Source organism: Helianthus annuus, chromosome 7, assembly GCF_002127325.2.
Source record: "Helianthus annuus cultivar XRQ/B chromosome 7, HanXRQr2.0-SUNRISE, whole genome shotgun sequence".
NCBI classification, from domain to species: domain Eukaryota; kingdom Viridiplantae; phylum Streptophyta; class Magnoliopsida; order Asterales; family Asteraceae; genus Helianthus; species Helianthus annuus.
In genome coordinates, this window is record NC_035439.2 from 16,145,732 (window position 1) to 16,164,303 (window position 18,572).

The window sequence follows — 18,572 nt, forward strand, 5'->3', positions numbered from 1 at the left end:
GGAATTCAAAGAACAATTCATCACCGAAGCTGATATTGCAACCCTTCAAATAAGCAGACCAATCAACAAAACCATAACGGAAGCCATTGCTATGTTTCTCAGATCTCGTCATCAATTTCTTCACTTCACCTTTCAGGTTTTTAATCCTGACCTCTTTAAGGTTATCAGGAGACAGATCTAACGCACCGGACACGTCCGATGGTAGGCGTTGGAAAACGCTATATTGTATCAAGTATTTTATAAAATATTCGTATGTAATTGAGATAGTTGAACTAACTAAACAATAAAAAAATGTCTAAAAACTTACAATTCTGTTTTCAACAAGTTTTGTGAATTTCAAGACAGTTGAATCAATCACTGGTGCTGCATTAACCTTTTGAACTCTGCTACGAAGAGTTCTCTGCGTCTGAACATAATTAAATTAATTTGAACATATTATACATATATATTAAACAGAAAGTAACACAAATAAGTAATAACTTTTAAATACATCTATTACTATAAAATATAAAACGGAAAATGACGTACCTGATATTCATTCTTGGTTATCAAAACCCGACCAACGTCTACCTTTGACTTCCCTTTAACCTTCACAAAAAGTTATAGGTATGAATATGTAGAAGTTAAATAATAATACTAATAAATAAATTCGCAAAAATAAAACATATAAAACACTTGAAGAACAAACAACTTGAACACTAACATCTTTTGAATTTCCTTAAAGATCATCTTTAGACACAATGCCAGCATCATTACCTTCAACAGCTTTGTACTATAAAAAAGTGTTAGTTTTAACGTTAGTGTGAATTCATTTATGAATATAAGAAACATTTGGAAATTTTAAAATCACTCTGGGTTTAACATGTGAAGGTCCAACAACAGCCACCAACTTTGATTCAAATATCACATTAGCATCAGCAGTAGACTACAAATTTAAAAAAAACATAAGACAAAAATCAGTATAACAGCATATTATCAAACAAATAAATCTAACTATCAATTCTTGATGATGATGGTAAGCTTACTAATAAGACATTTAATGTTGTGTACAAAGAAGTTTTTACTTACTTGTAATTTGTATTAGTATTTCTATATGTATTTTGTTGTGTTAGACAATCAAAAGCATACTTTTTCATTACATAACACATAAACGATATAGATTATTGTTTTATAGCATAACATATAAAAGATTACAACATAAACATATGTATAATAAGTAGACAAAAAATGAAGTCGTACCAAAATTTGTCATCTATTAAAGACAGCACCATTGTAAGACTAAAGGTTAATACGTCACATGTTTTTAGTTCATATGTTCTACCAAAAGACACCAACTAACTATCCATTAACAAGTTAACCTATATGTACATAACTAGCAACCAAAAGGTGTCTAACCAACAAGTTTTTCAATACCACCCAACACTCACAAACTGTTTATAATAATAACAACCAAAACGACTATTTCCGACATTCATGCACGGGACCTTTTGTTTTTAACCTTGTGTACAACTTTTGACAATATCAATAGCTTAGTAGACTTCTGGAACTCAAAGAACAATTCATCACTAAAGCTGATATTGCAACCCTTCAAATAAGCAGACCAATCAACAAAACCATAACGGAAGCCATTGCTATGTTTCTCAGATCTCGTCATCAATTTCTTCACTTCACCTTTTCTGGTTTTTAATCCTGACCTCTTTAAGGTTATCAGGAGACAGATCCAACGCACCGGACACATCCGATGGTAGGCGTTGGAAAATGCTATATTGTATGAAGTACTTTATAAAATATTCATATGTAATTGAGATAGTTGAACTAACTAAACAATAAAAAATGTCTAAAAACTTACAATTCTGTTTTCAACAAGTTTTGTGAATTTCAAGACAGTTGAATCAATCACTGGTGCTGCATTAACCTTTTGAACTCTGCTACGAAGAGTTCTCTGCGTCTGAACATAATTAAATTAATTTGAACATATTATACATATATATTAAACAGAAAGTAACAAAAATAAGTAATAACTTTTAAATACATCTATTACTATAAAATATAAAACGGAAAATGACGTACCTGATATTCATTCTTGGTTATCAAAACCTGACCAGCGTCTACCTTAGACTTCCCTTTAACCTTCACAAAAAGTTATAGGTATGAATATTTAAAAGTTAAATAATAATACTAATAAATAAATTCGCAAAAATAAAACATATAAAACACTTGAAGAACGAACAACTTGAACGCTAACATCTTTTGAATTTCCTTGAAGGTCATATTCAGACACAATGCCAGCATCATTACCTTCAACAGCTTTGTACTATAAAAAAGTGGTAGTGTTAACGTTAGTGTGAATTCATTTACGAATATAAGAAACATTTGGAAATTTTAAAATCACTATGGGTTTAACATCTGAAGGTCCAACAACAGCCGCCGACTTTGATTCAAATATCACATCAGCATTAGCAGTAGACTACAAATTTAAAAAAACATAAGATAAAAATCAGTATAACAGCATATTATCAAACAAATAAATCTAAGCTTTCATTGCCGTATATCGAGTGATCTAAAACAACCACCTCAACCTTTTTTAAAAAAACTTCTGTGCCGGTGTCCGGATCGAAAACAGAAACATCAAAGGTTTTTGAATAAATGCTGGTAAAAACCAAGAAATATTCATCATTTAAAGGGACCTCTTCAACCACTCTACGCCATGCAGCCGTTAAACAAGAACAATCCGACCATCCATCCATTTTGACATTCCAAAATCTGTCTCCAAAATATACCGTTGCCATTCCACCTTTGAAGTTTTGACTGTAAAAGTCATTCATAAATTTTTGTGGTATTAGCTATAAAATAAATTCAAAAAATTATTAGTACATAATTTAAAAAATGAAACAGTTGTTTAAAATGAGTACAGAACTATTATAAAGTCACTTACAGACATTCCAAATTCAGAATTAATATGTGTTGTAAGATACAAGTTGCCACATACCAATTCTTTAAAGCATGAAACTTCAAATTTTTACGGCCCAACGGCTTTTATCAAAACGGCATCTTTGTATTTCAATCCATGATCCCTAACCAACATGATCCAGCCATCAGTAAATACAGGCTCTCCATTTCTTTTCCTGATACGTACCATCCTCAAAGTGTCACCATCACGTATTTGTACTGTTTTACAATATGGGACTTTATCTCCCCACAGACCAGTTGCAAAATCAATAGGTATTGTCTAACAAAGCAATAGCAAACATGTCAAATTATAACCTCAAATATTCATATAACATTACCACGAAATGAAAAAAAAAAACATACCAAAAAGACATGTTCTTCATCAGCAATAATCGTTAGGAATAAAGGAGCCATTTTTGTTGGATCCATATCTGCACAGAATCTTATGGATGCAGAAAATCAAATAGATACTTAAAATTCCATTCTCACAACTAATAATGATCCGAAAATTGCACATAAACAAATAAACAAAAACAGGGCACTAATGAAGTGTAAACAATCGAAATCTCAGATTTAGGGTTTCAAGTAATCAAAGCCAATAATCACTAACAAAACATTTACTAATCTGCTATGTCACCGAACTTCTGTGCCGGTGTCCGGATCGAAAACAGAAACATCAAAGGTTTTTGAATAAATGTTGGTAAAAACCAAGAAATATTCATCATTTAAAGGGACCTCTTCAACCACTCTACGCCATGCAGCCGTTAAACAAGAACAATCCGACCATCCATCCATTTTGACATTCCAAAATCTGTCTCCAAAATATACCGTTGCCATTCCACCTTTGAAGTTTTGACTGTAAAAGTCATTCATAAATTTTTGTGGTATTAGTTATAAAATAAATTCAAAAAATAATTAGTACATAATTTAAAAAATGAAACAGTTATTTAAAATGAGTACAGAACTATTATAAAGTCACTTACAGACATTCCAAATTCGGAATTAATATGTGTTGTAAGATACAAGTTGCCACATACCAATTCTTTAAAGCATGAAACTTCAAATTTTTACGGCCCAACGGCTTTTATCAAAACGACATCTTTGTATTTCAATCCATGATCCCTAACCAACATGATCCAGCCATCAGTAAATACAGGCTCTCCATTTCTTTTCCTGATACGTACCATCCTCAAAGTGTCACCATCACGTATTTGTACTGTTTTACAATATGGGACTTTATCTCCCCACAGACCAGTTGCAAAATCAATAGGTATTGTCTAACAAAGCAATAGCAAACATGTCAAATTATAACCTCAAATATTCATATAACATTACCACGAAATGAAAAAAAACATACCAAAAAGACATGTTTTTCATCAGCAATAATCGTAAAGAATGAAGGAGCCATTTTTGTTGGATCCATATCTGCACAGAATCTTATGGATGCAGAAAATCAAATAGATACTTAAAATTCCATTCTCACAACTAATAATGATCCGAAAATTGCACATAAACAAATAAACAAAAACAGGGCACTAATGAAGTGTAAACAATCGAAATCTCAGATTTAGGGTTTCAAGTAATCAAAGCCAATAATCACTAACAAAACATTTACTAATCTGCTATGTCAACGGAAAATAAGGCGGTTGATCGTTATCAAGGATTTAGGCTTTCATGAGAAACAAGTTAAGAAATCAACATAAAACACAAACGACTGAAGTAAACTGTTATGTTCATGTCATTATTATTTGGTTTCCGGACACTAAGACTCAGATTATCAAACAAATAAACTACGAAATCTTGAAAAAAATCAAGAAATCAGATGAAAAAAAAAGATACCTAATGGAGAAGTTTCTTGTGAATGTTAATGGAGAACTGTGGTGAGTGTTATCGTTTGCGAAATTAACGTGTACGAAAGTTGCAGAGGGTTTGAGTTTGGTAGGGTGAAGTGAGGGTTTGAGGGTGTTAAAGAAGCCAATAATTGTTAGGGAGAAGTGAGTGTTGAGAGTTTTGAGAGTATTGAGGGATCAAGTTAAAAACTTGATTCATCCAAACAAATAAAACCCACCCACATACAATCGGATCCTGTTATAAGTCTTTGGATTTTTTTTAATGTTTGCCAAAAAACATGAATGTTTAATTTATAAGAAATCATATAAAAAATTTTCTTTTGCAAATATAATTTTTTTTAAATCAACCCATAACTCGTCAAGCTAAGGGGTATATAACTTAGAAATGCTCTGCTATGTTTATATAAAAATATAGAGTCCTACATGTTACGGAGTACATTGAAATGGTCTGGGTTAGTGGGTACGTTGAAATGTGTTGTGTAGGTTGGACCGAGCCACACTTTTATGTTATAGAGTTAATTATTGTATTAAATACTTATGTCATAACCTATGAAGCTCACGGGTCTATAAACACATTTGAGATCATACATTTGAATTATGTAATGAAAATTCATTGCGTGATGTAGTTTATACCCTTTTAAATTGAATTTTATTTGCTATTGTTTTTTTTTGTTACATATAAAATGTTGTCGGTTGGGTCTATTTGATGACGAAATCGTTTTCATACTGTTTTATCTTAATTTTATTTTAAAAATATATGACATATGAATATATTTCGCTACCAAATGAGTTGAAGCTATGATCAAAGTTGATTGTTGTTACTCAAGCACAGGTTTCGTCTCTGCCTCGACATGTCTATATAGAATCATACAAAAAAAATACTTTTATAGATATTGATTTTTTAACACAACCCATAACCCGTAAAGCTCACGGGCATATAACCTAGTTATTTCTTATATATCAATTCTACACTTCTTAACAATAAGGGTCTAAAACAAAGAGCTAAATTCAAAATCAGTGTCTACATCTGCTAGGAAATTCAATGACTGCGAACTTCCCCACTCTGAGAAAATATTTGATTCAGAGGTAACCGGGGAGATAAACGTTGGCGAGTAAACTTGTAATAATTCATCATCAAAATAATTTGGAAAATGAAGTTGGTGGCGATCTTCATTGAGTCCAGATGATGTTGAAGGGAAGGAAAACAAAGATGAAACCGTGTCACTGTCACCACCCAAATCCGATGTGTTCACACTCAGATTGGCTTTGAGATTCGAGAGCGTTTCACCGGGACTTGGTGGTGATAGTTGCTGGTGGTGGGTTGGCTTTATTTCATATTTTTTAGGCGAAGGTGGTGGTGATGGTGAAGCCGAGTGGTTGCAGGTGTGTTTCCCTTTGTACGCGATTTCAAATTCCGTTGGGTCTTCATCTTTTCTCTGCACTTGTTTTGTTGCAAAACATTTCTGTGAATTACGGTATGAGCATCTATAATAGCTTCTGCAAGACATAATAAAAATAAACGTTAGAATGTTTAGTTACCAAACATCATCGTATGTTATAGTGGGTTGTGGGACCCATAGCGGATCAAGTAATATAACATAATAAAACTTTACCTTGGAAATTTAGCGCCCTGAATGTCTTTCTGCCCGTACTTCCTCCAATTGTAACCGTCGTCAGCGTTACCCTCTAACCCATTGTCACTCCATATTCTAACTTCATCTTCCCATGTTGGGGACCCCTTTCTGTGACCAAACAAGAAAAGAAAATATTTACAACTTGTACATTTCACACAATATAAATGTGGAAGTGAAAATATAAGTATATCAAAATACCTCTTTCTGGAAATGACGTTTTCGCCACTTCCCGGGCTGCCAAAGGATATCGATGATCCGGGCAGCCTGGGTGTGGGAAGGGCAGGTGTCAGAGGCTGCCCGACACCCGACTGGAGAGCGAAAAGAGCGTTATTGTAAGAAGATAAGATCATTTGTATGAAGTAGTCTCTAGCTTCGGGCGAATGCAGATTAACTCTTAGCTGTTCTGCCATTTGTAGCCCTTGAGTGAGCTCATGAATCACTGTCTTCTCTTCATAAACACAAGCACTGTCCATATTGTAAATTAAACTGAAATTGGTTGACTTTAAAAGTCAAAGCTAGTTCATATAAGGAGCAGGAGCTTGTATGGTATGTGGAGATAGAAGTGTAATGAAAGGAGGGAGTGAGAGAGGCTATATATATGTGTGGTGTTTGGTTATATGGTACAATAGTCAAAGTTTGACCAAAGAAACCGAGTAAGGTTTTTAGTTTCCAACGTGGACCAGCCATTGGTCAAAGAGTGAGCTCTAACACTCTCAGTCCTAATATTTAATTCCTAATGACACGTTAAAGTTAATTAATTAATTCATAAACACGCTAATACTACACGCGTGAAATGAAATAAAAAATTATTACTTTATAAAGTTAAAAATTATTCTTAGAACTCATAACATCATCTATCCTAGTTAAAACTTATAACAAATGTTTTGAAAACCAGACGTAACTAGTCTGTCTCACACTCCCACTGGTTGAAAAAAGGGAATTACCGGTGACGCCGGTTATGTCACAAGCATATGAATTGGACAAATAAAGTAACGGATTTTGAGTGAACCACACAAAATCGAACGAAAACCACATGTGCTTGTCTTGCCGTTTTACCTGCTGATCGGGTTGAATGAGGGTATCCAAAATATAGCTGATATTAACTTGCATTTTTAAAACTTAGTTGACTACGGCGGAGGTAGTAGGGCCAAGAAGGGTGTTTGTGGGTGTTTGTTATTAGAATTGGAGTCGAAAATCTGAAATTCGATTCTAATATTTCAGGTTTTAAATATTCAAATCAGGTTCTTAATTGAAGTACATTCTAAATTCAATTTTATGCATATCACTTATTTTTATAAATGTTAGGGTAAATTAATTTTTGAGTCTCTGTGTTTTATTAATTTTAACTATTTGAGTTCGAAATCAAAAGTTTTAACTATTTGAGTCCGAAATCAAAATGTTTAATACCCTGAGTCCCTATAGCCACTCCAAATTTCTAACACCATCCACCAAGTCTATCAAATATGAGGATGATTTGGTCATTTACACACAAAATACAAGTCTTATATGCACTTGAGTACAAGAAACAAGTCTTTGATGCATAAACTTTTAATTTATAATATATATATATATATATACACACAAAAATAAATTACATATATATAATAAAACACACACACCTACACATACTTTCTCTCTCTTACACACTCTTCTCTCTCTCTATAAACACCACCGCATCATCCCACCACCAGCATCCCATTGCCGCCAACACCACCATCCCACTGAAACCCCAATACCACCATCCAACTGCCACCACCTCTTCGGACGAACCCACCCCTTTTTTTCCAAAATGAAGTCCCCTGAAGTTTACCACTCCCCGTTTTCCAGTCAGATCCCCCGAAACACCGGCGGCGCACGACGGTCGTCATTCTCCATCGCTTCAAACGCTTTCATTTTCTTCCTCGCGCCGTCGCCGCACTTCTTCTCGTCTGGACTTTCTCCACTTCCTCAAACTCCACAAACTCATAACTTTGAGACAGCGGTTTCTGATCCTAAACCCTTTGTTTCCTCTGTTTCTATCACAGATGATGTTTATGGAGGTGGTCCGACAATGTTGTGGGAGGCTTTGGTAAATGGTGGGACAAGGATGGTGTTAGATCTGAAAATAATTTGGGGGATAGGGTTCAGATGCATGTGTTAGATTTGAAATCAATTTAATGAAAGTGATTTGCGGTTGTGGTGAGGTGGTGCATCGGTGGTGAAGATGAAGGAGGGCAATGAGAGAAAATATACAGAGGGAAAGTGGTTTGTGTGTGCAGGTGTATTTATTTACTTTTAATAATAATAATAATAATAATAATAATAATAATAATAATAATAATAATAATAATAATAATAATAATAATAATAATTGTCACACCCCCAAAATACCACTTAGGAAGTGTCCCTGATAGGCGTGTGACGTACCAGCAATGAGTCACCAATTACATAGAACCCATACATGTTTCTAAAATAAAGTTCTTGATTATTAATAAACACCATCCAAGTTCAAAAGAAAACCAAAGTATTCAGCGGAAGCAAAATTAAACGAAGTTGAATAGTTTAAAAAAAAAACCACTATATGGTATGAAGAAATCAATAGCATTAATTCCCCCAGTGGACCCATGTCCACTCCAGCTACTCCAGACAGCAAGTTCCAATGCAAAACAGCTAACGATCTACAAGCATGCAAACAAGTGTGTCAGACAACGCTGGTGAGTTCAAAGTTTTGTTACCGAGTTTAGTTTATCAGATGTGTATACAAAACAGTTTTCCAAATTGATTTGATGTTGTTATTAACTCGATTACCGAAATGGCTACAAGATGTGTTTGCCCAACCCCAATGTCTCTATCAAAACATTGGTCATGCTTTAAGGAAATTAGTTCACGCTCGACCACCCTGGTACGGTGTGAGGGTGCCAAACCTAATAGTGCTATCAACTAATAACCTCGTTGCCTCCTCGGCAACTGTCGGTAGATGTAAGGGGTCTTATGTGATAGAAACTGAGTAATAATAACAAACATCCTAATAACTAGCATTCCTCCCTGGAACATCACCCGGTATCCCTCCCGGGATGCATGCTTGGAAAAAGAGCAGTGAACTCACCTTGGTTTTGCTCGGTAAGACTAGTTATGTGATCAATTTGCTTTAAACAATCCTAACATGGATATCATTAACATTTAGTTGGGTATCACTTAAATCTTTATATTCTACACGCACATTACACAAGTAGGCATCGTATAATATCATGCAAGTTATAACGAGCATTCGGCCACAAGTACTCTCACATTACAGGATCATATATCGCAATAACACGTAGTAGCAGTCAAGTTCTCAATCAATCGAGCATGCACATGATGACTACAATTCATGATATCCTATAATCTTCTAGTTAGAACAACCCAATATTTCTATTATGTACTATCATCATAATATAGTCCAGCCATACTCAGAAACTTTCATATTGCTAGTACCAAACTATCAAACCCAACTTTATCTATCCTATGCTACCCACACTTTATACCCGGCCCAACATCACAAGACCCAAACCAAATAAAACTAAACTATTTGTATTAACTTTAAAGGACAACCTGGGCCCAGTTAACATATGAGTAATTAAAGAAAACAGTTCACTTATTCGTGCAGCCCAATGTCCAGTTTTACACCCAACTTTGCCAACCCACTGTTACCCTTAATGCTCCTTTTCCCAGCCCAATACCCATATACATCGAAGTTTTTGGGCCCTTTTACCCAACCTTTGTGACCGAACCCATATTGCAATAACTCCCCAGCCCACTATCCCAACACATGTGCAGCCTTTTAATATCACAATCATTTAATTGCATGTGCAGCCACCTAAATTTTGAGGATGAACCGATTAAATTTGGACTCTAGTGATTTATTTATGTTCAGATACCTATCTAGCATCTATATTAGGTTATAATTCAAGGTCACATGTGCTGACATATAATGACACATTATGAACGGTCAATATGTAGGCAGTCACATTATGAACGGTCAATATATTAGCTTATCAACCACATGCTATTATCATATAATCCTAAGCAAGCACATATACATTCGCATCAAAAGAATCACCAATCGCATCAAAAGAATAACCAGATTAATTAACATAACCATCGGCCCAAATATATATACAATCTGTTAAGGTATTCGATCCGAACCACAAATCCTAATCATGCGTTTAACGCTCATACGGTGATCCGGAAATCATCCCAACACGACATATAAGTACATATACATGGTCAGTCCACGTAACAAACAACCAATACCATAACACCAATCATCAAACAGGAAGTTAATAAACAAGAATTACTTACTGAAAACCTTGACTAATCGAGGTGAAATCACAAACAGAGGGGGTCGGCTGCTTAGGTCGTGCGATCAGAGGGGTTTAGGACTTGTGATATACGTTGAGTTTAATTGATCAACAATATTACTTATCCTAATATAATTGTAAGGTTGGGGTGGTGGGTGTTTAATCGATCTGGGCCAGGCTCACAACAACAAGGAGAGAATGTAGGATTTGTTGACTTATGTTCTAAGTTTTGCTTAATCAATTTCCATGTTACTCTAGGTTACGTATTCGATATTAATATTACTAACAAACAAGTTTGAGGTTGGTTGTGATCATGGGCTCAAGCCCAAGTGATAATTACAATTAAGGGGTTGGGGTTTTTGTCCTTGCCTTCACGAAACTGTCGCCCGATGCATGTGCGGCCCGAATAAAAGCGTAACATTTTAACGGGGTTAAAATGTGCGTTTAGTTAAACCAGATTATAATAACACAAAACAAATAAATTAGTTTCATCTAAACGAGGAACGTTGAATAAGAATAATAGTCAGTTAGGATGACAGGATTTAACGGCACAAACCTTGAAAGTTCAGATTGTCACATCATCCCCAACTTGAAAGAAATTTCGTCCCGAAATTTGACAAGTAAGCATAAAGGAGTGAAGTGATAAATCAATATTGTTGCGGATTTTCCCCAGGTGCCACATCATCCCCAACTTGAAGAGGAATTTCGTCCCGAAATTCACCAGCTTTACCAGATTCAGGTTCACCAGGCTTAGACTTGTCCTTTGGGAATAACTGTGGATACTTGAGCCTCATCTGATCCTCGCGCTCCCACGTGAACTCCGGTCCACGCCTTGAGTTCCAACGAACTCTCACAATCGGAATACGACTATGCTTACGCACCTTAACCTCCCGATCCATGATCTCTATAGGCTCTTCGACAAACTGCAACTTGTCGTCGATCTTCAGCTCTTGAAATGGCACAACCAGTGTCTCATTAGACAGACACTTCTTCAACTGCGAAACGTGAAAGACATCGTGAACGTTACCCAACTCAGCAGGTAACTCAAGTTTGTAAGCGACTTTACCGATCCGCTCCAAGATTTTAAATGGCCCAACGTAACATGGATTAAGCTTGCCACGCTTCCCGAAGCGTACAACACCCTTCCACGGTGACACTTTCAACATAACACGATCACCCACTTCAAACTCTAACGGTTTCCTACGCTTGTCAGCGTACCTTTTCTGACGATCACGCGCCACTGCCATACGATTTCTGATCTGAACAATCATCTCTGAAGTTTCAAGTACAAGCTCAGGACCTGTGATCTGGCTATCACCCACCTCGGCCCAACAGAGAGGAGAACGGCATTTCCGCCCGTATAATGCTTCGAACGGAGCTGCCTGAATACTAGTGTGGTAACTGTTGTTGTAGGAGAACTCTATCAACGGCAGGTGTTTTTCCCAGCTCTTGCCAAAGTCGATAACACATGCCCGCAGCATGTCCTCAAGCGTCTGAATGGTGCGCTCACTCTGACCATCCGTCTGTGGGTGATAAGCGGTACTCATATCGAGTTGTGAACCGAACGATTTATGCATTGACTGCCACAATTCAAAAGTGAAACGCGGATCCCGATCCAAGATGATAGAAGTTGGCACCCGGTGCCTTGAAACTACCTCCTTAAGATAAACTGTTGCAAGCTGCGAGAACTTATCTGTTTCCTTGATTTCCAGAAAATGCGCTGACTTCGTGAGACGGTCAACAATCACCCAAATAGTATCGTTTCCAGCCTGAGTCCTTGGTAACCCTGTAACGAAATCCATGGCGATCTGCTTCCGCTTCCATATGGGTATCTTTGGCTGCTGAAGTAGACCCGCGGGCTTCTGATGCTCCGCTTTGACTTTAGCACAAGTCAAACATTTGCTAACGTAAGTTGCTATGTGAGCTTTCATGCTAGGCCACCAATACATAGTCTTCAGGTCGTGGTACATCTTATCCGAACCAGGATGTACTGAGTAGCATGACTTATGTGCTTCCTCCATTACAAGTTCTCGTAAATTGCCATAGAATGGGACCCAGATGCGTCCGGTTACGTAGTAGGCGCCGTCTCCCTTTTGTTCTAACCGTTGCCTTGAGCCGCGTAGAGCTTCAGCCCTGACGTTTTCTGGTTTCAACGCTTCTACCTCGGCATCTCGTATCTGGGAAGGAAGACTAGATTGAATGGTGAGTTGTAATGCTCGCACACGCTTAGGTGCAGTATCCTTTCGACTGAGGGCGTCGGCCACAACATTTGCCTTGCCCGGATGGTACTTGATGGCACACTCATAATCGTTCAAAAGCTCTATCTAACGCCGTTGCCGCATATTCAATTCTTTCTGGTCGAAGATATGCTGAAGGCTTCTGTGATCGGTGTAGATGGTGCATTTGGTACCGTACAGATAATGCCTCCAGATCTTCAACGCGAAAACCACAACTCCTAACTCCAAGTCATGAGTCGTATAATTTTTCTCGTGCACCTTCAACTGTCGGGAAGCATATGCTATCACTTTGTCGCGCTGCATCAACACGCAACCGAGACCCTGAATAGAAGCATCACAATAAACCACAAAATCCTCGGTACCCTCTGGTAGAGATAAAATCGGCGCGCTGCATAGTTTCTGTTTCAAAAGCTGGAAAGCATCCTCCTGCTTCGTTCCCCAAGAATAAACCATGTTCTTCTGTGTCAAGGAGGTGAGAGGTTTAGAGATTTTTGAGAAATCCTGAATAAACCGACGATAGTACCCTGCAAGACCAAGAAATTGCCGCACCTCCGAAGGATTCTTTGGTGCCGCCCAATTACTAATAGCATCGACCTTAGCAGGATCCACGTGTATCCCCTTTTCGTTAACAATATGACCAAGGAAGTGTACCTCTCGAATCCAGAAGTCACACTTAGAAAATTTCGCATAAAGTTGCTCCTTCCTTAGGAGCTCCAAAATAAGACGTAGATGTCGCTCATGGTCCTCCTCGCTCTTGGAGTATATCAAGATGTCGTCGATGAAAACGATAACAAAGTCATCGAGATACGGTTTGCACACGCGGTTCATGAGATCCATAAAGACCGCTGGTGCATTAGTCATCCCAAACGGCATAACCAAAAACTCGTAGTGGCCATACCGCGTTCGAAAAGCCATCTTTGGTACATCCTCCTCCCTGACTCGTACCTGATGATAGCCCGATCTTAAGTCGATCTTAGAATAAAAACTTGACCCTTGCAACTGGTCAAATAAGTCGTCAATACGCGGTAAAGGGTAGCGATTCTTGATTGTCACCTTGTTAAGCTCACGATAATCTATGAACATCCGAAAGGACCCATCCTTCTTCTTCACAAATAGTACTGGGGCTCCCCAAGGCGAAGAGCTAGGTCGGATAAACCCCTATCCAGCAGCTCTTGGAGTTGATTTGACAACTCCTGTAACTCTCCTGGCGCAAGACGATAAGGAGCACGAGCAATCGGGGCTGCTCCTGGCGCGAGGTCGATTTGAAATTCCACCTGACGATGTGGAGGTAAACCAGGGAGTTCTTCAGGAAATACATCGGGAAATTCACGAACCACTGGAAGATCCTCGATCCTTCTCTCATCAGACTGCGAGTCGGAAACAAGAGCTAAAAGAGCAGGGTAGCCCTTACGTAAACACTTCTGAGCCTTCATTGCCGAGATAATACCAACCATGGCACCACTATGATGACCCTGAACCGATAAGGATTCTCCGCTAGGGAGAGGAATACGCACGATTTTCTCCTTCCAAAGAATTTCCGCCTGGTGCTTGGACAGCCAATCCATGCCAACGACTACGTCAAAGCTTCCAAGAGTAACAGGGAGTAGGTCAATGTCGAACACCTGACCCATGAGATCTAGTTTACAACCAAACAGAACATGAGAAGCCTCTATCGAATTACCATCAGCTAATTCTACTACATGCTTATTCACAAAAGGTGTGGGAGTCAACCCTAACTGACGACTGAACTCCAAGGACACATAACTCCAATCGGCACCAGAGTCGAATAGAACAGAAGCAAATAAATCATTTATAGAAAACGTACCAGTCACTACATTGCCATCATTCCTAGCTTCCCCGGCTCCAATAGTGAACACCCTCCCGTGTGCACCATTTCCCCCATTGCCCCCGTTGTTGTTGTTCCTGTTGTTATTGTTCCCAGCATTGTTGTCGTTATTGGCATTCTGATTCAGCTGAGGGCAATCCCGCTTGAAGTGGCCCTCATCCCCGCACTGGAAACACCCTTTCTTGACACCCTGATTCTGTTGTGGTTGTTGCCTTTGCTGTCGCTGGTGCTGCTGATTCTGCTGTTGCTGCTATTTTGGCTGTGGGGCTCTACAGTCTTTGGCCTCATGGCCCACCTTTTCGCATCTACGACAAGTCCTGACACACTGCCCATAGTAATGATAGCCACACTTGTTGCACTGTGGCTTCTTTCCCACATAAGAACCCTGATTCTGATTGCTGCCCTGGCCTTGATTAACTGAAGAAGACTGACTGAAACTACGGCTGTTGCTGTTATCAGGCCTTTTCTGAGATTGACCCGCACTGGTGCTTTATTAGTGTCGTTCCACTTGCGTTTGTTATCACTGGCAGGTGTGGTGGTTGTAGCAGTCGAAGTAGTAGCCGAAATACGTGGCGGCAAGTTGCCACGTTCGACCTCTTGGTCAGTAATCTTATGTGCCAAACGAACGATACGGGGCAGATTGTCTAAGTTTGCAGCAGTAACGTACCCCTTAACAGCTGGTGCTAAGCCCTTAAGATACAACTCAATTCGACGAGGTGGGGGTCGAGACAAGTTAGGGTATAAAGTTGATAAATCATTGGACCTCCTCGTGTATGCTTCAATCTCAGACCCTTGCATTTCCAGATTGTAGTACTCATTCTCTAGTTTCTGTACCTCATCTCGAGGGCAATACTCCTCCCTCATCAACTCCTTAAAATCATCCCAAGTGGTAGCATTTGCCATTTCGATACCCAACATCTGAACCTGGGTATTCCACCATGTCAGGGCACCATCCTTGAGTGTACCCGTAGCATACTTCACTCTGCCCCCAGCAGGACAGTTACACATCGCGAATACCGATTCTGCCTTCACAAACCATCGCAGGAGTCCTACAGCCCCTTCAATCCCATGAAGGTCTGTGGCTTACAATCCATGAACATCTTGAACGTACAAACAGGTGGAGCAGGTGGATTGTTTTGATTCGCGGGTTGACCTAAAACGAGAGAAAGTACCACTGTGACAACTCGTATTTCGAACCTGTCCTTTATGTAACGTTACGTGCTTATATGAACTATATGAATTGATTAATTGCATGATATATTATGTGAATGTGTATGTGTTTACATGAAACAAACCAATTGCACAACACAACCCAATCACACAAGGCCGGTTGGGCCGCACAAACCACACTCGGATCAAAAGGGGCAACCTGGTTTTGGGTTCGGCCCACTACCCTTGCACGCATAACACTATAATGATTGTAACTTTCTCATACTTTTGCAAGACACCCACACATACACAAACCCTAGTTTTCTCTCATTCTCTCTCTCAAACTCGACGGCAATCACCTCCCATCTCTCGAAGATTATCTCCTTGTTCGGTTCGAGTTTCCTTCTAACCGGTTAGTGTTTGTTATTGTTGATGTTATGCACGATTAGATGATTGAATGATATTATGTGATGATTCTTAGATGGATCGGATTGTATAACTAAATTGAAATTGGTTGCATGTATGATAAACAATACGGAATTTCATGATCATGTTCCTGTGAATCGGATAATGGTCACAGAACTTGATCGGATTGAAAACCTGTTAACATATGTAATTTACACATAAGCTAGGGTGCATGATAGTTAAAAGCGGCTGGTTCGATAATCCGATTGCATGTTTGTTTGATTGATGGATTATTGTTCTTGATGATGAGGATATGAGTGTTTGAATGTTGAAATAATTGTGATTTGATCTGATTGTGAAACTACCAAATCTGTTTGCAACTGTTACGGAATAGATGAGCTTGAATTAAGGAAATCAGTTACACATCTAGTCTCAACCCGGATTGCGAGTCGAGAACTCCTAGTCTCGACTCGAGACCACATTAGCATCACAAAACAGCATAAACCGAAACCACGGTTGCGGGTCCGATTACGACTCGAGACCGTGTAGTCTCGACTAGAACATGACAACTCGAGATCACCTTGTTGCGACTCGAGACTTTGAAACCAGTACAACACGAGACCACTTAGTCTCGACTCGAGAGCTTAGTCTCGACTCGAGACCATATACACGTACACTCTGCTATTGGGCCTGCACACTGTTACGAGCCCAACTGCTTGGGCCGGATACTTGGACTCTGCTTGTTTATGTAATTGTTCTGCTGATACCTATACGTGAATATGATGACCAATATTTGTACACAACTTGTTACAATGTGTGTGGAACATACGTGCAATACTAGTATATGAATCTGATTGGTATGACAACTGTGATAGGACGTGGTTGATCACTTTGTAGCTTAATTGAACTGTTGTGTATCATACCGAGCAACCCCAGGTGAGTTCATTGCATTTCTCAAGCATGCGTCCTGGTGGTTTGGGACAACTAGTAAACATTAGGAAGGGAAACTTGGGTAAACAGTTAAATCGGTTTTTGGTTATTGAACATGGAATCTATCATTATTGGATTGCCTGTAGGGCAATGGGGTAACTAGTTGATAGCGCTATTAGGTTCGATACCTCACACCGGGCCGTAAGGACGGACGTGAACTAATTATCTGGGCATCATTACCAATGCTTGGTTAGGGGCATTGGGGACTGGACACACTTCCAGGTTATTAAGGGGCACACTCCCTGGATACATATGGGCACACTCCCTAGGGTATCTAGCATGTTATAAAGCAACATCGTATCGCAACGTTGAACTGGCTTAACATACATCTGGTAATAAAACACGTTAACAAAACCTTGAACTCACCAGCGTCGTCTGACATACTTGTCTGCATGCTTGCAGGTCGTTAGAATTCGTGACATGGACTTGCTATCTGGGAGTGCTGGAGTGGTCATGGATCGAGGCTCTTGGATTAACTTATAAGTGATACATTGGTTTTGAGCATTATTTTGAAACAATTGTTAAACGATTTACTACATGCTTCCGCTATACAACTCTTTGGGAATTAATATTATGTTTGATATTTTCTATTGGTAATTAATGACATGTTTTATTTAAATATTTACCATTGGTTCAATGTGATTGGTGGCTCAGACTCTGATGCGTAACACGCCTCGCGGAGTTTCCGCAGGTGGTATTTTGGGGGTGTTACAGTTTGGTATCAGAGCCACTGGTTATAGTGAACTAGGTTTTAAAATGTTTTTGTAAAACCAGACTATAACCGAACACCTTCGAAAATAGATCATGACACCCAGCTCCAGATTGCAAGGTTCGTCTCTCTTACTTTGTGCATCACTTGTTTAGCAATCACACACTCACAACTAGCACGGAATGAAACGTTAGATACTATGGTGACTTGATAGTGTGACACTACTCTTTGAATCATATGAATCGTAGCCTTGTAAATACCACTTGTGTGTAGATTGAACGGGGGAAACTTCGAGCGCAAGCTAAGAGGCTCTGAGATGAATATGCAAATCGCCTTATTATTATGGGTGCACACTGTCAAACCCCCAAAATCCACACGCGGAGTACCACCGCTAGGAGGCGTGACATGACCAGGATCAAGCCATCAATCATATCAAACATAGCATTTAATTATAAAAGTAGATAAAGTGAATCATCACGACATG

At 38.8% G+C, this 18,572-nt stretch overlaps 1 protein-coding gene across 1 annotated transcript; it reads right to left on the reverse strand.

The window, feature by feature from the left end:
* Positions 1 to 5,713: 5,713 nt before the first annotated feature.
* Positions 5,714 to 6,985, reverse strand: LOC110868001 (probable WRKY transcription factor 41). Its single transcript, XM_022117080.2, has 3 exons — positions 6,632 to 6,985; positions 6,413 to 6,541; positions 5,714 to 6,296 (listed from the first exon to the last, which is right to left on the reverse strand). Exons 1-3 carry the CDS (start codon positions 6,904 to 6,906, stop codon positions 5,789 to 5,791), a joined length of 912 nt encoding a protein of 303 aa, XP_021972772.1. The 5' UTR covers positions 6,907 to 6,985; the 3' UTR covers positions 5,714 to 5,788.
* Between the last annotated feature and the right edge of the window lie 11,587 nt (positions 6,986 to 18,572).